The following is a 22,158-nucleotide window of genomic DNA, read 5'->3' on the forward strand; positions in this document are numbered from 1 at the left end:
ACAGAAAAGGATCAGGTTGGAACATTGGAATCACAAAAGGAGCAGCTAGAATAATGACTACAAATGTCATTATTATTATTCATTATTTTTATTATTAAGATTATTATTTGGAGCGCAAACATTTGAATGGTTTTGTAATTTGATCAAATAAAGGATTTTGTTCTGAACAATCTGCAAACATATGGTTCAATATAGTAAAGTGTAAGGACAAAACTCAAGTCATATGTTTTGTTTCCTTCTCCCTTCACATCTTCTCCTTGTTTTCTCTCCCTTCTTTGAGATGCAGTATCATCTTGGCTTCTAGATCAGAGTCCTACTTCAATCTCTACTACCCCCTATTACATGTTCTTGTTGGGATTTCTGAGACTTGTGCAAACTAAGGTTGGACCTTTTTTTGATTTTTGTTTGTTTTGGAGTTGTGTTTTTTACAACAACAAAAAAGGAAAAAAATGGCAATGGCAGTTACATTTTACAGTGGGGGTCCTGGTGTTTTGAGTGATAATCATGGGGGTCACGGCCTCAAAGGTTTGGGAGCCCCTGATCTACAGCATAGTAGTGAGGCTGGTGTTGGGTTCTCCTTACCTGCTTGAGGAACTCCTCCAGGGCCATCTCCCCCTGAGCCACCAGGAGAACGTCCTTCACCACCATCTCATTCTTCTGCAGGTCCACATCCCAAAGCTGGCCCAGGGTGAGCTCGGACAGCACCCAGTTCACATGGAGACGCTTCATCAGCTGCTTCCAGTGACGGTCCTTCAGAGCCTCAGACTTCAGCTCGATCACCAGCATGTTGACCTGCACAGAAGGGTTTCAGTGAGTGACGCTGGTGTTCCAAGTTTAGCATGATAACTGGTGCTACTGGGAGGGTGGTCCCGGACCTTCAGGTATCCTTTGAGCATCCGTTGGATATATTCGTAGGAGGCATACTGCCGGAGTCGTGCTTGGAAGTTCTTCAGTTGGTTCAGGAGAGCATCCAGGTTTTGACGAAGCTGAAAAAACAAGTTCATCCCGTGTATTTAGAATATGCTGTTAATAAGAGAAGCTTTTAGCTCTACTTCTCTTGTTGTTTCTTACCTTCCGGGGCTGCACTGACACCCACGGCTGCTCCTTCATCTGATCGATTTGCTCCCAGATCTTTGAAAGCTCTGTCCACACTTCCTTCAGGTCATGGAGCTCTTCTAGTGCCACCTGCAGGTCAGCACAGTACATGTACAGCCTTTGTTCTTCTGCAATAGACCCTGCTGGAGGTTCAATAACCTTACCTGTACCCTCTCCTCACTCCCACTCAGCAGCCCGGTGTCTGTGAGCTCCAGAGCTTCTTTGGCACGAGCACACTTCTCCCTCTCCACCTTCAGACGGCTGAAGTTTCCTTCATAGATGGTCAGAGACTGGAGAGCCTCCTCGGGACGCAGAGAACCCTAACAAAAGAATATATGTTTAATCTCCAAGCAGTACTTCTGTCAGCTGAGATATGGAGCAGAATATGTCTCTTACAGCGACAGGCTTGGTCTTCTCCCAATCACTGAGAAGGTCAGTGGTGCGGTTCTCCACAGCCTTGTCTTCCTGGACGATCTTCATCTGCAGGTTGGCCACCTGCTGCTGGATGGCAGTGTCTTTACGTTTCATGATGTCACTGAAGGCCCCCCACTCACCCTCAATGTTGTCAATGTACAACCAAGAGGGAGGGAACTGGAAGCGCTGCTTCTCCAGCAGGCGCTGGCCGTTACGGAACATCTATACAAGAAGATTTACAAACATGTGATATGCGGTTTATCATGATTGATAAACTACTACTAACTACTACTTACATCCACGTTCTTCTCGTACTGTTTGAGCTTGCGTTTCAGTGTCTGCACATACGTGATGAAGTTAACTGCGTCAGACGTACTGGCTGTGTCCACAGAGTGCTGCTCCAGATCTTGGCGAGACTACAAAGAAAACAGAACATAAAATGTGATCATTCAAAAATCCTTTCTTAAAATATCAGTCATCCCCCAGGGCCTTACCTTGGAGATCTGGGCATGGAAGTCCTGCATGTTCTGGCCCAGCATTTGGCCAAACTTGCTCAGTACCTCCTTGTGCCAGGAGTCATACTTTAAGTTCACTTTAGACTGGACCTATGGGACAAGGCAACTTTTAACAAACAGAATCCTAACGTGTGAGGGCCATAACAGAAAGACTCTGACCTTTCCATAGTCGATGACAGCGGGACCAAACTCCTTCCTGGTCTCTGCGTTGTCGAAGGTTCCTCGTGCTTTGCGGATCTGAACCAGCAGGGCCTGCCATTTGGTGAGGTCTTCACCCAGACGATTGTAGATGTTCTCCGCCTGCATGTCCCACAAGCACTGGTACTGCAGCCACACCTGGAGCACAGCAGCTAAGGTTAGTCTACTTCATCAATCTCAGCATTTAATGATCCAGTTGCACAAGACTTACCTTGACATACTTCTCCACCTCGTTGACGATGTCCTCCACAGCGTTGTAGGCCTCCTCAATAGCTGCAGGACCATCTGGCATCCTGGTCAGGGAATTTCGGTAAAACTTTTCTTCTTCTGAGAGCTCATAGTGCACTCCCACCTACAACAGTGGCACAAGGTTTCAACACAGGAACATGCTGCATTAAACGTGAGCCACCTTTCCCCCGTACAGACCTGGTATCTTTGGCTTTGGATCCTGGGCAGTGAGATGATGACCGTCTTCCAGGTGAACATCTCCTGGTACAGCTTGTACCTACAGTCTTCAATGGGCGGGTTGAGGTAGATCACCTGGTTGGTGATCCTCAGCTCGTGCACCACATTCTTGGGAGATACAAATAAGCCTGGTCAGAATCAACGGCTTCAAGGACAATGCGTGGAAATGCGTCGCAAATGTTTGAGGGTGCAGCTATGAGTCAACCCTTCAAAAATGTCAACTTGTGAAACTACTGTAACATCCAAAAGGTCTACAAAGTATGGATCTAATCAAACAAATACAGAATTCATATATGATATACAATGAAATATGAATGAAATATATATGTACAAAATAAAAAAACTGTATCGGATCAGTATCGGCCAGCATGAAGTGTCAAAATATGAGATTGGGAGCTCCAAAAAGCGGATAGGGACATCTCAATTTAAAAGCACAGGATATGTTCATAATGTCATAACTCCTTTCCTAACCTTCCTTTTTTTGGGGCTCTGAATCTGACACATTTATAAAGACTGTTCTAATGAGTGAACATGTAAACCTCTGTAGAATTTGAAGTGCAGCTTCCTCACCTTGATCTTGGGCTCTCCTCCCGGCTTGTGGCTGACCTGAGGAGCCTCCGTATCCATGTCCACATCAGCTTTGTCCTCCACTTGGCCTCGCAGCACTTGGGTCCAGGCTTTGAGACCGGCCTGGAGACGGACTCCCAGTATGCGCTCAATCTGTGAGGTCATTTCAGAATTATTTCGGAAACTGATACCTGAACAATACTTTTTGTGATACCTATACTAAAGTAATATACCCACTACTAATATTTGTCGTCTAGAACCAGAAAACAGAACAATAATGGGGGGGGGGTATTATTTGAGCTGAAACAACCACCAAGTGCTGTCCCTGGACCAACAGCATCAAAACCTCTCAAAACCAGTAGTACCTAAACCTTTTTCCCATATTGGTATCCTTTAATGGTAATCAGCCCTAATGGTGAAGGCAGTCATTTGCGCAAAGAAAAGAGGGTGAACGATTCCATCTGAAATGGCACAGTGTAACTGCCTCCAAGACCCACCTCGATGTCCAGCTTGTTGACCCAGATGGGCAGGTTGGAGTAGGAGTGCAGGTTGAGGTCGTCCACCGCCTTCTGGACTCGGTTGAGGATGTCGGAGAAGGTCTTGTGGTCAAACATGCAAGTCTCCAAAGAGCGCACCTCCAGATCGATCTTCTCTTCAATCAGCAGGAGGTCATCCACCTAACAAAAGCAGAGGATTAGATTAAGACTGAAATCGCTGTAAAAATGCAAACTGTTTAGGAGACATCAATTCTCAAAACATTACATTTTCTATTGGGTGTCGTCAGCCTGTTTGACTGCTTGATTTACTCCATATATTTCAGAGATTAATACTTGGCACTGATGACGCTTCACATCCATCAGCCTCACTGTATTTAACCACAAGGGAGAGGAGTGACCACCACGTAACATCAGGGAAGTGTGCACGTACGTGGATGCGTGTCGGTAACATTGACAGCAGGTTTGTTGTCATGGGAATATGTTCGTTGAACAGCTGATCGTTGTTATGTAGCTGATGGTGTGATTTGGTGCGGGGATGGGTACTGTTAGTACCGATACCAAGTACTTTAAGTACTTTAACTTCGCTGAAGGTAACGACGTCTTTCTTGTTGTCACGGCTTGGTTTTGCTTTTCAATTTGCATAAAAACTAAAGTTTCTTATTCAGTCCTGGTTTATAACTGGTTAATAACTGGTTTAGTTTAGCTCTGGGTTTAACGACCGGAGTAAGTCCTGGTTTAGACCTGGCTCAGTCCTGATGAAGACCACGGCTCTGCCATCTCTATTACAGAAGTTTAGTAGTTGAAGCTTTGCTAAGGCCATACTTCATACTCCAGTTCTGGCGTCTTGTGAAGTCTGAAGAGGCCTGTGAGTTAGAGCTATAAGGTGTAGCTTCTTCGCTCCATATGCGCTGAAGCGGCTCATTATCACATACGACTCAATGCGGGTCTGGAAAGAAAAAGAACCGAAAACTGGCACCGAAATAATTTTATTTTCCCGATACCTCCCCCGACCGGAGCTGTTCGGTCGGTTCCAAGGAGGTACCGTTTAACGGTGCCCATCCAACACGGACTGAACTAATTTTGGAGTAAATGCAGTTGGAACTAGGGCGGTCTCGGCCCGACCTACGAGGCTCCAACATGTGTGAAAACTGCCTCACTCGCATTGCATGAGTTACTATTTTTTTCTACTCGGCACAAATGTTTGGTGATGCCTGACCCTAACCCTGGACTTTTTCTCATCATTCTTGTTGCAAATGCTCCACAATGCCATTCAATTACAATCAATGTGCAGGATTTCTACAGGTGACAGCAAGTGAAATGGTAAATTTCATTTCATAAGATTTGTAAACACGGGAATGAGCAAAGGATTGTGTCAAATTTCTGTCAAAACTGCAGCTGAATTTGCTTAGAACACGGTTTTGTGTTTCACAAATGTATGCCGTAAAGGTTAGTTGTGGGTTCTGCCTCTAAGGAACAATAACCCTTTTTATTTTCTTAATTTCTGCCAGTTTTAATCTGATGCAATGCTTTTGAATGACTTTTAAGGCTTTCATTTTGGCATTATGTATTGAATGACTTTTAAGGCTTTCATTTTGGCATTATGTATTGAATGACTTTTAATGCTCTTTAAAGCCCTGCAGAAACCCTGATGTGGGGCCCCTCGGAGCACTTGATGCCCTATAAGCAAGGCTGAGGCCAGACGAGCGGCATGAAAGATGAACTTTGTCAGTCACAAACTAAGATTGGGACACATTTCGTCCGTATGAAACAATGCTAACTAAAATTGAGAAAAGAATAGGAGGCCAACCTTTTCCTGGAAGTTGAAGACGGTCTCCGCCAGCCTCTGCACATATGGGTCCAGCTTGTAGGACTCCCAGACCAGAGTGATGCCTTCAGTGACGAGGGCCTGCACCTCCTTCTTCAGCCCTGCCACCAGCAGAGAGATGGAGGACCTCTCCTCCACCTTCTCGCAGGTGCGTTCGTAGGTGCGCACGCTCTCGATGAGGGAGATGGCGAAGGGGTACAGCTGGTTAGCCTGGTGGGCTTTGTTGACGATGGCCAGAGGCACTCTGAAGCTCAGCCACTTCAGGTTGCGGACCTCCTTGGACAGCGTGATGATCTCCGGGAGGAAGTTGACCTTGAGCTTCAGCATGTTGCCGGAGCGACCACGGGCGCGGGACATCTCGATGGTGAAGATGCGCCCGGAGACACCGAGGTTACGCTGCTGCACCTGGAGAAGAAAAAGATGTTCATGATTGGAGACAGTTTATCCATGATCCATTTCAAATGACCCTTGTGGATTGGGCCCTCACCTTGCGCGCCCAGTCGTCAAAGATCTCCTGTGTGTTGAGTTTAGCCCTGAAGCTGTCCCCGTCCTGCTTGAGCTTTAGCCCCTCCACATGGTTCTCCCAGCCCTTGCCCAGGACGTCCTCCACCCTCTTCATGTACGCGGTGAGCTGCCGGTCGATCTGCTTGGCCCAGATGATGGATCCGGACACGGGGGGCAGGTCCCTGACATGGCTCATCTTACAGGCCTGGCTCTGCGGGTACTGCACTTTGAACTTGTCGTGCAGTGACTCGATGTCGTCCTTCACTCTCTGGATGAGCTGGGTCTGGTACTCCCGGATGGCGCCGCGGATGTGAGGGCGGACGAAGAGCGCGTTGAAGCGGGAGAAGATGCGGAACATCTCGTTGGCGTTCTTGGCGGTGCCCAGTTGGTCTCGCAGTCGTGCGGTGATCCTGGTCTCCACGCGGTCGATCCGCTCGTCATAGCGCTTCATAGCCGCCTCCCAGGCCTCCACCCCCTCCTTAGACACGTCCAGCCCATCCACCTCCTTCACGTTCTCATAGGCCAGGTTCACCTCCTCGATGGCGTTGGCGTCAGCCGCGTCCAGCAGCACACCGGCTACCTTCATGTCCTGAGGCTCTACTGCCTCCCCTTGGCTGTGTTGGGGCACTGCAGTTATCTACAGACAACATAAGGATGTTCAGTCTCCAATACTGTATCAAATCAAGTCAACACAAGGGTGGTCCTCGTCAGCCTCCAATAGAGCTCAACAGTCCCGGATTCATTTTTAGCATGGATTGATTTTTTATTCAAAGCACGACACCGGCTAATCAGCTCTGTGCCAACTACAGACCAGTGCATGGATGTTTTACAAGAAACAAAACACTCAATAGTTGAAAATACGGTGAAATTATTATATGACTTTTCAATTTATAATTTAGACAAATCTTCAATTTAACCTTGTGTGTTTCATGTCCATGAGTTGGCACATGGCTGAGATTAGATAGATTTTTTTGAAAATTCAAAAGTGAATCTGTGTTTTTACATCCGAACTCAGACAAGTGACCAGACGTGGGTGGGACTGTTCTCTACACTGCAAAAGAAAAAAAAGAAAAAAAGCTGAATGCTGATGGGTGGACTGAAACCAAATATTAATATTTCTTTAAAAATAATAGATCAATAATAAATGTATTCAATTGATCAAATTATTTCTTTTTTCCTAAAATAGTGAGATCATTTAGTTCAGCAGATGTCGGCCCTGATCATCTTCAAAGTACCCATGTATATCAAATATAAACCACAGTCATGATTCTATCCCTTGTATACTTGTTACATACCTTTATTACCATTACTTACATTTTCGTGACTAAAGTATTTGCACCCCTTGAGAACCTCTATCTTATCAGATCCAACAGTTGGACTTAAAGAAAAAGTGGACGTTTCACTCCCCATCCAGGGAACTTCCTCGTGGCTTTGAAGACTTTGTTTCTGTGAGCCCCTGGATGAGGTAACTGGGTGTCCGTGTTGTCTGTACCTGTGGCCGCAGCACTCGCACGATGACGGCCCGCAGCTGCTCGTGCTGCCTCCTGAAGCGCCTCATGTGGTCGAGGCGGGACTGCAGCTTCCTGTGGGCGGGGCTGAGGCGCCACACCATCTTCAGGTTCTCCTCACGCTTCCTCTTCACCAGGTCCCGGAGGAGCACCTGCAGCTTCTCGTACTCATCCTCCCAGGTCTGAAACACCTCGAAGCACGCCACCATCACCTGCACACAGGACACACTTACACTTACACTCTCCTCTGTTCACTTTTGTTAGAGATACTTCATAAATCAAACTTTAGAAGCAGTTCTTAAACTGAAATACAAACACTTTTATTAGGTGATCCAATAACACAGTAGCTTCTGTCCTAGCATTTAGATTAGATTATTTGACATTAGCATCAGCATGCCGCCACTAGCATTAGCATATTTTTGCTAGCCGGTTATTGAAAATACATTTGCGGAGGTTAAAACTAGGGATGGGTACCGATATCACTACTTTAACGATACCTGCTTTACGGTACCGGTGCCTTAACGGTACTTTTTTTGATACCTATGTTATTTTAATTCAATAAAAATAACGTGCATTAAAAGTATCATTCAGGAAAAAGACCGAAAACAGCACAACAGAGGCTCCACAGGAGCAGCAGCGTCGCCTGTAACTCCGTGTTTTGAGCACAATTTCCACTTAAGCAGAGATAAAAGAGAAAGGACATTATTCCCTCCTGAGCTGCAGAGTCAGATCCACATCAGGACACGGTTTCTTTCAGATAAACTTTTCTAAACTCACTGCACTTTGACGAAGCGAAAGCTCCACACGTCAAAGATCCTCACATGGTGTGAGCCTCACTCTGACACTGATCATTTACCAAAACTGGACCAACAATGTCTAATACAGAGTGAGCGCTCACTTTTCTATAAATCAGCTTGGATATTCTCGTCTCTGCAGCTGCTGTAAAGTTGTAACAACAGCACGTAAGCTCCGCCCAACAGCACGTAAGCTCCGCCCAACAGCACGCAAGCCCCGCCCTACAGCACGTAAGCTCCGCCTCCAGGTCTGTCGCTAAAGGTAACGTCGTCTTTTTTGTTGTCAGTGATTGGTTTTGCTTTTCAATTTGCATAAAAACTAAAGTTTTAAACTGGTTTATAACTGGTTTCTAACTGGTTTAGTTTAGCTCTGGGTTTTACGACCGGAGTAAGTCCTGGTTTAGACCTGGCTCAGTCCTGACACAGACCGCGGCTCTGCCATCTCTATTACAGAAGTTTAGTACGTTGCAGCATCGCCAGTTCATAGGCTACTCCAGTGCTGGCGTCTTGTGAAGTCTGAAGAGGCCTGTGAGTTAGAGCTATGAGGTGTAGCTTTTCTTAGCTCCATTTGGGCTGAAGCGGCTCATATCTGCACATAAGTGCATTTTTTAGACTCAATGCGGGTCTGGAGAGATAAAGAACCGAAAACTGGCACCGAAAGAATTTTATTTTTTCGATACCTCCCCCGACCGGAGCTTTTCGGTCGGTTCCAAGTAGGTACTGTTTAACGGTGCCCATCCCTAGTTAAAACTAACTGAGCGATGATAATTCTCCAGTTTCAAAGCTTCAAAAGAAGTTGCAGCATGTCCATATTGAATGAGTTTTAGTCGGTGAAAGTTGTTTTTTTAAATGGAGTCAAAACTGGTATTGGTTCAGTATCGAATATTTGTAGCCAATACTGAACCGATATCGTATTTTTTCCAGCATCGGACCCTTGCATCTCTATGCATGTATGTAATTAAATCAAAAGAAATCAAATGTTAAATGTTTGAAAAGTCATCTCTGTATCGAGGCGTTTTGTGTGGCTGACCTTCTCGAACTCCTCGTAGGCCACGTGCATCAGCTTCCTGGTGCCCAGCACCTTGAGCAGCTGGGAGCTCAGGTCTCTGGAGATGGCCTCCACCAGGCGCAGGGCTCTCTGGATGGGGTACTTGGTGTTGCGGATCTTCTTGAGGTGGGTGAAGATGGCCATCAGAGCCTGGCGGATCTTGTCCAGCTCAGAGGCTGACAGCAGGTCGTTCAGAGGGAAGTCCTTCATCAGAGGGTTGTAGTCATTGACCGTCTCCACAGCCTGTTTCAGACCTGCGCACAGCGTCACATAGGAACACTTAAAGAAGTGCTAAGTCAAAGTCTATTCTGGGTTAAACCAGTCTGGTATCGGTACCCAGGCCTAACAAGGATTGTGGGAAGCAGCATTAGGATCTCTAACTGGTATGACAGACCTCGTGATCCCAGAAGGAAGACACGGCTGGGACTCACCGGTGTCCGTGTCGAAGCTGACTGTGGCGTGGAAACGTTTGCCGTGCTTGAGGATCTCCAGCGTGAGCAGCACCTCAGGGCTCTCCCTCTTCTCCTGGATCCTGTTCAGCGCTCGCTCCAGGTTGAGCCAGAAGCTGATCTCCTGCAGGGCCGTCCCGGAGGCAGGGTCTCGGTCCAGCTTGGTCACCTGCACATGGCGGCCAATCAAAACAGAATACGGGACAGAAAACGCTTTACTAAAATATCCAAAGTTCAAATACTTTACAAATAGTTTTTAAGAACCTAAAGATGAACTCCTAACTAACAGCGCTTCCTTCCGCACCTTCTGTATCTCTCGGATCCAGCGGTTCACTCCGGACTGCAGCTGGTTGAGGAAGGTGGGGTCCTCCACTTTGTCTCCAAAGTCAGACACTTTGGGCTTCTCCCCGCGCTCGTAGCACTGCTTGGCGATGTTGGCGATGATGGGGTTGATGACCAGGCTGATCTCAGGGATCTCGATGTTCTGCTGCAGGTGGAGCAGGCCCATCTCCAGCTCTGCAATCTTCTTCTCCACTGAGGGCGCCATCTTGTCCCCATCTCTGAAACGGTCACGAGAATGAGCCCATATTGGATTTGAACAGGGCACCAGCGCGGGTAGTTTAGGGATACATTACGGGTTCATCATTAGGGTAAAACAATTCAGCCATTTGATTGATATATCACTTTGTCATGTCTTTTGCTACATCAACCGGCATTGGACTACTTCTGCAACGATCCATGTCACATCCATTCTGAATATAAATGCTCAACTGTATCAATGTATTAGAGAAAATACAGTGCATCGGGAAAGTACTGACTAGGGCCGATATATCGGGCCAATATGAGGTATTTTTCAATATCTACGATATTAATCGGTCACAAGTTTGTACCTACAGTAAATTCTCTAATATAGACCAGGGCCTTTATTTACTCAAGCGCATCGAGAGCCAGGCCTTTACTGGAACCAGGCCACAGTTAGAGACAGGCCTTTATTTCTATTTAATCAAAACAGATTACCAGTAGAAAGAAGAAAAACGAGATTTGTGTGCATTTTAACCTAAAATATTAGGCTAATTTATTAACATTAAAAAACACTCTCCAGCGGCTGGAACACTGACGTCTTTTATTTTGTCGGGACAACAGGAAGCGTTTCGCTGCTGTTAGCGGAGCTTTGACATCAGTGTCACTGCAGGTTTCTGTTTCGTTTTTACCGCGGACAAGGATTATTGGTTGTTTTCTCGTGTAAAAGCGAGTTTAGTTTGTGTTTGTGATCGATCAGAAAACAGATCCGAGAGAAGACGAGACGCTCGCGCTGATGGGAGGAGTTATTTTGAGGCGTGGGACTGACCTGCACACGGAGCAGCTGGACGTGCTTTGAGGACGCGATGGTGACTTGACTGAACATTTGTTGTTTTCCCCGTTTCCAAATATAGTCACAGGAGGTTTGAAAAGTGGCTAAATCTGTGTCAAAGTTCCAGCTTTTATTTAGTTCCGGCTTTTATTTATCCGCCAGCTGCGAACCCGGCCACTGTTATAGACCCGGCCGGTAATAGAATACAGGCCAGTATTAGAGAATTGATGATATTTTCTATATTTTTTGTTTGCAGACTTTTGTGTATAATTTCAGAACAAGAGATAGAGACTTGCCGCTTTTTGTTTTGGAATCTACTGGTTTTTGTCTTTCAAACAAGCTTCGTCTAAAGTACCGACTAAACATAAATATACAGCGCCCCCTGCTGTCACAGTTCAACACCGACATGTTTAGAAGCTTCATACGCAGGATTATAGACCAGACAAAAGTATTAATCAAAATCCCCAATAGTCGGAATCGGCCTTAGAAAAAAAGGTTAGATACATTTCTATGATCTGTGATTTTAAAGCAACGCATTGTACCAGTGTAGTTGGATGTCAAAATGCGTACAGGTTGACAGGGCTGATTTCTAAATGAAAATCGAGTACAAGTGTGTATATGACAGATTACTCTTTTTAATCAGAACAAACACAACAACACATGTCAAAGATGTAGCTTAAACGGGGGGATCTGACTCTGAACACGCCTCTCGGACACAGCTCATCAGATCCGATAGCTCTGATTTGTAACCAATCCATGAATAGAATGTGGAAAACAATGGACACAATAGTCCACGTCCTGATGTGTAATATTTGTAAATGAATGTATTGTAAAAAACCTGTGCTGGGACGTACCGGTCTGCCTTTCCTGACTCGCGGATGTAGGATTTGAAGAACGGCGAGACGGCGTTGCTGATGAAGGAGTGCAGCGTCTCGTACGGAGAGTCCTCACTCAGCGTCAGCACTCGCACCTGGGTGGAGATGGGTTTGTCTGCGTCCACAACTGCACTTCTCTTGATCAGAGCCAGGCTGAGAGAAATACAAGTATTAGCCACTGAAATCTATGCAGCAGATACAAAGGTTTACATTCACTTTTTATATGGAATTATTCCTCCTGGTGGCTCCAGAGTCAGGACTAAACACGGTGAGGCTGCGTTTCAGTTTCATGCAGCTAAAATCTGGAACAGTCTTCATGAGGATGTGAGACAGGCCTCGACTCTGACAATGTTCAAATCCAGGCTCAAAACAGTTCTTTTTGCCCGAGCGTATGACTGAAAGTATTTTATCTGCACTCTCGCCTTTTACTGTAATTGATTAATTTTATGTCCAGAGGAGAAGGAGCGACAAAACAGAGGTTAGGTAACTTTGTGTGAACGAGCAAGAAAAAATAGTTCTCAAGACAGAGCGAGTCAAAACAAGACTTACAAATGCATATGACTGAAAGTATTTTATCTATACTCTTGCCTCTTACTGTAATTGATTAATTTTATGTTGATGTTTTTATTGATTGTATTTGTTTTCTTATATTTATGCAACTGTGAAGGACTTTGAATTGCCTTGTGTATGAATTGTGCTCTACAAATAAACTTGCCTTGCCTCAGTTGTGTTTTGGGAAGGGCAGCACTACAGAACCTACACACAGGACTATACTGACCAGTCCTGCTGTAATTGGACAGCAGTACCGCAGTTACATTTGAATGAGGTTTTGATTTGGGGTGTACTGTGTGCTTGTCCATTCACCTGTTGGACTTGATCCCATAACGGATGTCGATGCTGACGTTGTAGTTGATGCTCTCTCGTTCTTCCTCCCCTTCGTCTCCAACATCCTCTGGAAAAAGAAAAGATTTTTAATGGAACTCTGACCAGAAAACATCACATCTTCTATCTCAGTTCTTCCATAGTCTGCACCCATTATCAGGTCATGACCACACCTATACTCAATTATTTGTCATATAGAACCATAACAATTAATAATGTTAATTTATGCCCAATTTTCCCCCAAATTTCCAAAATGTTTCCCCCATTTTACTCACTTTTTAAATAATCTTTTTCCCTAATTTTCACCAAAATGTTCCAACTGTTTTTGCTCATTTAAAAAAAAAAATAATAATTTACCTTTTTTTCTTTTACATTTTTATGACCATTTTTATGAATATTAAGATTTTACATTTCTTTTGGGTACTTTCGATACTTTCATTTTCCTTTCGATGCCAGACTGGCATGGTTTAAGCCAGACCGGGTGCAGCGCCGGCCCCAGACGCCGGCTTCAGGCCAAACACAGTATAATGGAGTTATTGAAACAAGCGGCTTCACATGTCACAATCAGGCGCTCCATGACTAGAAGCACTCGGAAAAACATCACTGTGAGCACGGCTTTGATCTCGGGTTCTGCACCACCAAAGAGCGGACTTTCCACAAAGGTCAGGGCTTCTCCAGTACAGGGTTTACTGGGATAAATAATTTCAATATTCATTACCATCATTGCTTAAGAACAATTAGAAATAAAAATGTTTGCCAACAGTCCAGCAGTTTCAGCCCCTTTAAAACCAACAGCAGCAGAAACAGTCTCAGAACATCTAACGGTTTTTGGGAGAAATTGCTTCTGCGGAGATGTCCTCCATGTGGCTCATTTCTAGGTCTCGGACGATACACTTTTGCCACGATCCGACACGCATCACGATACTCGGGGCCGATCCGATACGTAGAGCGATACTGTGAGTAATTATGAAGTAAAATGTTCACATTAACGTGTAAAAAAGAAAAAACAGTCATGTGTCCAAAGTTTATAAATCAAATGCCGTTCGTGTTCAGATTGCAAAGTGCTGAGTAACTCTTACTGGGAAAAAAGGAGTGCAGGATAAAAATGCTTCCAAACACAAGTACTGAAAGTATTGCAATACTTTATAAAGTATGGGCACTTGGTATTGCAGCAAAAGGTACTGGGATTAGATAGGATGTTTTGTCCCAGCATCCTAGTCATTCCCCATGGATACATGGGTGGATCTGCAGGCTGACCAAGCTCATCTGTCAGCCTGACTACATTTGATTATTTGACTCTGTAGAAAGGATTTAATGACACACATTAAAGATCACACCTGCTGTAACCACCGATCCACTTAAATACTGATCTGAAATCAAAACACTCTGCTCTGTTTGCTCACATTAAAAAACGTGTGTTCACAAACGTAAGGCAGAACTGTTAAAATAGACTTAAACATAAGTAAGATGAAGAGCGAATGTTCCTGTAGAGCAGGATGTGGCACTGCCTTGCACAGGCCAAATTCACCCATAAAGTACCTTTAAAGCACTTTGTTCAGTCTTATTCAAGTCCAAACATAAGCAGCATTGGCTTGTTCAAAGAGCCAGCAGCCAGTGTTACAAACAAAACAAAACAGTAAAAGACAGTCAACAGAAGTCTATTATTGGTTTGGTCAACTTTACATTTATAGGATTTGATTGAAAGGTTCAAGAACATTGCTCTGCTTCATGGATCTACATCTGTTGTTTTGAAATGGTCAGTGTTTCTGTCCCCCAGGTCACTTTAGATGTAGTACTTATTACCAAACAAAATCACCTGGACATTTCAGTCCAGAGGTCGAATCATCTCTGATTTAGTTTGAGGTCAGCAAAGACACAATGACTCCCTAGAATGTGCCCTCCCCAGCAGAACTCGCCCTCCCCAGGATGAAGCTTAAGGCCTTATTTATTTTGTGACACCAGATGACATGATTTGACAGATTTCTCCAAAAGAGAAGACGTGAGCTCTGAAGATGAGCTCTAAAGTGTTTGTTTCCTTCATTCCGGCGGGTCACACGTTTTCCTGACGGATAAAGCAGGACGAACCTTTGAGGGAGCTCCTCTCCACCAGGACCGTGTGGATCTGCGGATCCGCCAGGAACTTCCTCATCTGCTCCACGGAGCTCTTCTCCTCCAGGGCGGTTTCCAGGGAGGACGGGGCCTCGCCGCCATCTTCCAGCAGCAGCGGCACCAGTTTGCGGATGTGCTTCTGCAGCACAGAGATGTCCGCGACGGTCTGCGTGGTGGACACCTCCATGGTGCCGGGGGTGTCCTCCGTCCCTCCGCCGTCAGACATGGTGGGACAGGCCCGGGGTGTGGCGGTGCTCGTGCTTAAAGCTGTGGGACAAGGATAAAGACACAGTCACTGCGCTGCTCACAGACGCACTGCCGCTGTCAGGCAAGAGGACGGCGCTTATGGGCCCGCTGCATTCTGGGATATGTGGTTCCCAAAGCCACACCCAGCAGCTCCTCATATGGCGCGGGCAGTGACTAAGAACTACATTGCCCACAATGCACTACTGTCACTGGTTTTCCCACTGACGGGCGGAGGAGGAAGGGAGCGGCTCCACAGTGAACCAGCACTTTGGAAGTACTGCAGATATTCACTGTGAGATACTGCACAGGATTTATTTATTTATATATTTATGACATAAGACTCAAACAGGCCTGTTTCACGTCCTCACAGAGGCTGTTCCAGACCTTTGCTGCATGGACCTGACACGCAGCCTCATCGTGTTTAGTCCTGACTCTAGGAACCGCCAGGAGACCCCTCCCTGTTCATACGGCTGTAACATGTCAGAGACCGGAGCACTGGACTAATATGGTCGCAGTTCTGGTCAGGAGCATATGGGATGTACTGCAGCGGAAAACACTGCAAAGATGTACATAAGTATCCAGTAAGACAATGTGGAACACAGAAATGCAGCTGTACCGAGAGAGAGGGGGGTTGCTGCTGGTTTACACGTCACCATGATGACACTACACTATGGTTTTTATTTTAGCAGTATTTTTCGATGGTAATAAGCCGCTGATGTCATGGACTGAATATGACAAACTGCTACATTTCTAACTGGATTTTTTGGTTCCAGTGAAACAGTGTCACGATGACCGATCTCTGTGTTTATGTGGGCCAAAGACAATGATCTCAGTTGTGTCTGTATTTCACTGGAGGGAGTGGGAGGACTAATCTTTGTCGAGGCACCAAATGTTGAGGAGGCCTCTTTGGTTTGAGATGAAGAGCTCGGCCTATAGGCTGTAACAACAGAACAGTCGTGTATTAGATCTAAAAGAAGAATGTTTAAATGTCCCCAGAATAATCACACTATGTGACATGTACGGATGGCTACGTAAAGTAATACAACATACTCAAATCTGCCAAAACAATACAGTACTCTCCATGACAAGCGTCGCAGAGTGAAGGCAGGAGAATATATGGAGTAAGGGCTCCATCTAGTGGCGAATAAAAGGCAACTGCAGCTGCACACATAATGGCTTAGCGGCCAGTCCACGATACACATAGAAAATACCCATTGAATAGGGTGCATTACTACAAAGATAAAACAATGATGCTATATTTTTGCAAAACCAAAAGTTTACATCATTTTCATTCATATTTGGTAGCATTGCCTTTAAACTGTATGTTTCTGGTCAGACGTAATACTTTTTTATTTTTTTATTTGATTAATTTCCTTGCAAGCTTCTCACAATAGTTGGAGGAGTTTTGGTCCATTCCTCCAAACAGAACTGGTGTAACTGAGACACATGTGTAGACCACCTTGTGTGCCTATGCCTTTTCAGCTCCGCCCATACATTTTCAACTGGATTGAGATCAGGACTTTGTGATGACCACTTCAAAACATTGACTTTGTTTTCCTTAAAGGGGGGGTTTATGCAAAATGGACTTTTTCCAGCTTTCCATCATGTTATTCTGTCACTCCCTCATTAAAAACATGGCTGAAGTGTTGCCTTGGCACATTCACGTATTTCTGAGTAATCTGTAAAAACTCTGATGGCGGCCATTTTAGGGATAGGTTTGCCTGAGTCCTCCTAGGAACGCCCCCACCTCCTGGAGACGCCTCCGAGCTTTGGTCACCAGCCGAGTAACCAACCACTGCTCCTCAGCAGAACCCCCTCCCCACTGATGCCACAGACAGCGTGTGGAGGGGGCGTGTCTAAAGGCTCAGAGGTTCTTAAAGAGACAGAGGCCTATTTCAAGACATTCACTACAGCCATTTTGAGAGAGACATTTTATTCAAGGCAGTTATTCTAATTTACTGCATTTACAGACCAACAGAAGGTTTGTCATCATTGTAGTGTGATATAGACTGGTGCTATGGGACTGAAAAAAGCAGAATGACCCCTCTTCTGTCTTACTAAAAGAACAAAACTGTAATACACTTTGTGACCAGTTTGACAGTTTGCTTTGGGAATTGTTTGGAAAACCCATCTGTGCCCAAGCTTTAACTTCCTGGCTGATGTCTTGAGATGGTCTTCTTTTTTTCTCGTCAGACTACAGGACAGCTTATGTCTCCTATCAGTCCCTCTCAGCCCATGTCGGTGCAGGACTTGTTTCATGACAAACTCTGACCAGGTTCAGCTTCTTCACCAGGTCTTTGACATTTGTTCTTGGGTTGATTTTCACATTTCAGACACAGCACGTTCATCTCTGGGACACAGAACCCGCCTTCTTTCTGATCTGTATGATGATTGGACATTTCCATTATTGTTTTAACCAACCTGGACCTTCAAGTGTCTTGAAATTACACCCAAGGATGAGCCAGACTTGTGCTTCAAAGACATGACATCATCATCTGGGCTTTCCCAAATTGTTTAAAGGTATAGTAATCTTAGTGTATTACTATATTTCTGACTTTGTAAAAAGTAATACAAAAATATGTAGAAAATTGTTTCTCTTATTCTTCAAAAAAAAAAGCAGATGTGTCTTTTTCTGAAGTGCATGTAAACATATGGTTCTCCCTGTATGTACGTCCTGTTTGTGAGTGTACCTTCACTGACTATGGTAAACCACAGCACATACGGACGTCAGTGTTTGTTATGAAGCGCGAGACCCTCATGGTTAAGAAGATGGCAAGGCTGAGGAGGCAGATGGCTCTGCTGCTGCAGTAGAGGAGAAGAACAAAGCTTACACAAAGCAGCTCTTTCAGACAAAGTGATATGATTAATGCTCTTTGCCGTCTTTCTACTCCTTTGTGAGTCGTTCTCTCCCTCTTTACACGTCTGACCTTCACAATGGCTAATTAATTTCCCTGAGCAGCCTTATATTAATCTTCCACAAGACTTCACTATAGTGTATGCTCTCCTCAATGTGTGGGCACTAATCCCATAATACAAGCAGCCTCCCCCAACAGCCTTTTGTAAAGATGAAGAGTCCTCCATTTAATCCACTGATATTTGTTTTGGACTTGTGTAAAGGTCAGTCTTTGGACTGTAATGAGTCTGAAAATGTATCTACTGCGACTCTTCTAATGCATTACTGTAACTATTCTACCTTTACTTGTATAGACTATAGCTTTGCAGATCGCTAACCATTTCAAATGAAGGCCCAGGACGCCTCACTGTTTTTGACATTCTGAAGTTCTTGGGTAATCTTCTTTGACTTTGGTCACTCTGTAGGGTTTGGTGTTGTACGGTAAAGTTTATCGTGCTTGAGTTGGCGATGTGTCACCTGGAGTGAGTGAATGTGGAATATCACTCTGCATCAGCAGAGTCTTGGTCTTTGTCTTAGTATCCTTCCACTTCTGCATCTGAGCATTGTTTTGCTGTGTTACAGTAGGAAGGGAGTTTTGTATACATCTTGTGTTGGAAAAGTACCTCAGCTGGTGAACTCGCAGTGGTAATGGATGGATATTCATGCAGGAAGATGTTCAGTTGCTGTTTCCAGGTAATGCCTCGTGTTTCTTTTGGCGGTGGCATTGGCTTGAGGTCCAGGCGGTCTGATCCTGCGATGGTGAAATCCCAAGTAGTCTGAAGCTGAGAGAAGGAGTCATTGTTAAATGGTGGACCATTGTCTGTTTTTACCACCCTGGGGATTCCAAACAAGGAGAACACATGTCAAAAACTGGGATAACAGATGATGCTGATGTTGAACTCACATGGCGATGGGGTAGTGAGAGTTATCATCTGTAATGACAAGCAGCTTTTCTCCAGTGGACTTTCTCCAAAACTGTGCGCTTACACTATGCCAAGGTGCTTCAGGTAATGGTTTATAGTGGTTCGTTTTGAGTGATTGGTGTATTAGCTTGACATGCCAGGCATTTATAAACTGTCGCCTCTGCTTTGTGATCAATGTCCAGAAAGCATACCTTGGTTCGGAGCAATGCTTTCGTCTTGACGATGCCCTGATGTCCTTCGTGAGCGAGTTGTATTGCTCTCTCTTGCAGGACAGTCGGAATAATGAGAACAATGTCTGAGGAGTCAGTTACAGTCAGTTTGCTGCAGACATGTTGTAGTACGTCAGCATGTTGAGACTTGTCTGATGCCACATGTTGTTTCTGATGTGATTTCCGATGACTTCTTGTAGCACAAGATCTTTCAGTGTTTCTGTTTTTATTTCTTGAAGTGTCATAGCTTTTGGAGTGGAATGTTATGAAAAGAAGTTCACATACTCCTCTGTAACCTTGCTCGCACGAGTGCTTTCACTTGTATGTGACGGCAGTGGATGGCGAGACATTGTATGGTTGTTTGTCCCCATCTTTCAGTCCGGGCTGGTGGCTTAAACCTTGGGTTGTTCCAAATGATCTCAAGTGCTTTGTGATCAGTCACTAGAATGAAAGGATGTCCATAGATGTACAGGTGAAAGTGCTCACAGCTCCATATAATGACGAGTGCTTTCTTTTCCGTTTGTGAGGATCTCCTTTCATCACTCAGGGATCTGCTTGCATATGCAATGATGTGCTTGTTTACAGAGGATTACACCTAATCCCTCTGGACTAGGATCCACACTCAGCTCCGTTTGTCTGCGTTAGTAGAAGTAAGACATGGTCGTGTCACTTGTGAGATTGTCCTTGAGCTCCTGTAACGCAGCTTGTTGCTCTTGTCCCCATGACCACGAGCCCAAGAGGCTCTTGATGTCAGCTGGTGTTTTCGGGTCAGGAAACACCACCTGAAGAGAAAATGAAGTTTTGTTTTATTGAATTCACACTTCTCGTGATTCAGAGTGAGTCCTGTCTCCTTGAGTCTTTTGAACAGAGCTCTGAGATTCTCGTCATGTTCAGTTTGGTTTGAGTCGTAGATAATAATATCGTCACTGAGATTCATCACTGCTTTCAGTTTTAGCCTACTAAACTTAAATTACTAAATAAGTAAGCAACTTAGTAAGTAACTGTACTGTAAGTACTGTAAGTAATGTTTATTTTTAAAGCACAGATAAAATCACAAAGTGCTGTACAAGAGAATAGATAAATACAAACAATCTAAAAGTGTATACCACACTAGACACTAGTCACTTCAACCAAACGTTCTCTTAAATAAATCCTTTTTTAAAGAGTCCACAGAGTCGGCCAGACGCAGAGACAGGTTCCACAGACTGGAGTCTCCTCGGGTCTTAGAATGGGGACGACAAGCAGGTTCTGGTCAGTGGAGAGCCCTGGATGTACTGTGGGGCCTGACCGTTTAAGGCCCTGAAGGTCAGCACTGAAATCTTAACATGAAGCCTGGATTTTACTGGGAGACATTGGAGAGCCGACAAGACTGGAGGGATATGAGGCCCTGGAGGGTCACCTGTCAGAAGCCTAGCAGCACAATTCTGAACAATGTGCAGTTTGTTCAGAGCAGACTTATTCAGATGATTCAGGTAAAGACAGAGTTGCAATAGTCAAGTCTTATGAAAGCATAAATAATCATTTTGCAAATTTTAGAGGTGTTCCTAAGGTGATGAAAGCAATTTCAGAATGAGCTGTTCTGAGTGTCTCCAAAGACGTGGCCTGGTCAGGTTTCCAGAGCCAAGGTGCAGTTTGACCAGCAGGATCTTGTGGAGCAAAGATCCGCGTTTCAGTCTTGTTGGAGTTCATCTGCAAGTAGTTAGTGGCCAGCCAAGGTTTGATGGAGGACACACACTCGAAGGACTTGCAGGTATATATATATTTTTTCATTCACCGCAGCTCCGCGTTACATTTTAGGAAGTATTATTCCGAGAGGTTTTGCGTCACCATTTTAGATAAATACAGCATTTTCAAGCGCTGGTAACATAATGATCCATGATGATGTGTTTGAATATGAAAACACTCAAGATAATGAGTCGGCTGAAAGTCTGAAATCCTCCATTAGTTCAAATGTCTGTGCACTTTGCAGATACAGTAGCCCTCGCCTGCAGGGCTGCTTCTGACAGTTGAATCTCTCTAATAAAACGGACAGAATGAATTTCCCTTTTGGCCGTGAGCCGTGTGACAACTGCTTCATCACAATCACAACAGCGCCGCTCTGTCAGGAATGAAATCATAGCAAGTGCTGCTAATTTGCCCATTTTCACACGTCGCCTCGGGACCGGCTCTGACAACATGCTCAGAGAGGGATCCAAATGACTTCCTACTGCGTATATTCTACACGTAATCTGACCACATACACTGGGTATGCTCATATGTATGTCCAGTCGTGGTTCAAATCTGGCTCATGGTATTAGTGATCAGTTTCTCAACTGTGTGGTTTTGAAATAAAAACGACCTTTGATATTGGCAGTGCAATTGTTTCAAGGCAGATTTCGACCAGAACCAATGGACAAAGCACTGAGGCAGTGTTTTTAAACTCCTAAGAGCACCCTGCAGCCAGTACCTTTAAGTGTGTGCTCGCTTTGGACTGGTCGGTGTGTATATTTCAATTGAATATGACAGGTTGTCAAACATTTTGTCAGCAGTGCGTTCTCAAAGTTCAGTTCTACCAAAACAAGCCTAACATGTGACAATGACTTATCTCCGCACACTGAACACACCCCTCTAGACCTCAGGCACCCTAAGTGAGAATCATACCCCTAGACCAACGAGCCTTAAGCGCTCACAAAAGGAAGACACTAAGGACTCACACGATTCACTGTCGCCACCTTTTATATGAGTCAAACTCAAAAATTTAAGCCAAACCCAAGAAATAAGTGCAGCTCCTCGTTCTGGCTCCTGACATAGA

The 22,158-nt window shown here is 44.8% G+C and overlaps 1 protein-coding gene across 1 annotated transcript in view; it reads right to left on the reverse strand.

Annotated features, from left to right (window-relative positions):
• Positions 1 to 15,418, reverse strand: part of dync1h1 (dynein, cytoplasmic 1, heavy chain 1) — a 50,368-nt gene extending 34,950 nt beyond the window's left edge. Inside the window, exons 1-21 of the mRNA XM_079573180.1 lie at positions 15,073 to 15,418; positions 12,970 to 13,057; positions 12,085 to 12,258; positions 10,184 to 10,439; positions 9,862 to 10,048; positions 9,413 to 9,684; positions 7,573 to 7,800; positions 6,064 to 6,717; positions 5,559 to 5,981; positions 3,752 to 3,931; positions 3,258 to 3,407; positions 2,649 to 2,795; positions 2,434 to 2,574; positions 2,184 to 2,360; positions 2,004 to 2,114; positions 1,806 to 1,925; positions 1,492 to 1,731; positions 1,260 to 1,415; positions 1,072 to 1,185; positions 876 to 986; positions 583 to 792 (exon numbers count right to left, since the gene is read on the reverse strand). Of these exons, the coding sequence (XP_079429306.1) occupies positions 583 to 792; positions 876 to 986; positions 1,072 to 1,185; positions 1,260 to 1,415; positions 1,492 to 1,731; positions 1,806 to 1,925; positions 2,004 to 2,114; positions 2,184 to 2,360; positions 2,434 to 2,574; positions 2,649 to 2,795; positions 3,258 to 3,407; positions 3,752 to 3,931; positions 5,559 to 5,981; positions 6,064 to 6,717; positions 7,573 to 7,800; positions 9,413 to 9,684; positions 9,862 to 10,048; positions 10,184 to 10,439; positions 12,085 to 12,258; positions 12,970 to 13,057; positions 15,073 to 15,322 (4,389 nt within the window). The 5' untranslated portion in view covers positions 15,323 to 15,418. The remainder of the gene's footprint in view (positions 1 to 582; positions 793 to 875; positions 987 to 1,071; positions 1,186 to 1,259; positions 1,416 to 1,491; positions 1,732 to 1,805; positions 1,926 to 2,003; positions 2,115 to 2,183; positions 2,361 to 2,433; positions 2,575 to 2,648; positions 2,796 to 3,257; positions 3,408 to 3,751; positions 3,932 to 5,558; positions 5,982 to 6,063; positions 6,718 to 7,572; positions 7,801 to 9,412; positions 9,685 to 9,861; positions 10,049 to 10,183; positions 10,440 to 12,084; positions 12,259 to 12,969; positions 13,058 to 15,072) is intronic.
• Positions 15,419 to 22,158: the final 6,740 nt, after the last annotated feature.

Source organism: Gobius niger (genome assembly GCF_951799975.1).
Source record: "Gobius niger genome assembly, chromosome: 16".
NCBI lineage: Eukaryota > Metazoa > Chordata > Actinopteri > Gobiiformes > Gobiidae > Gobius > Gobius niger.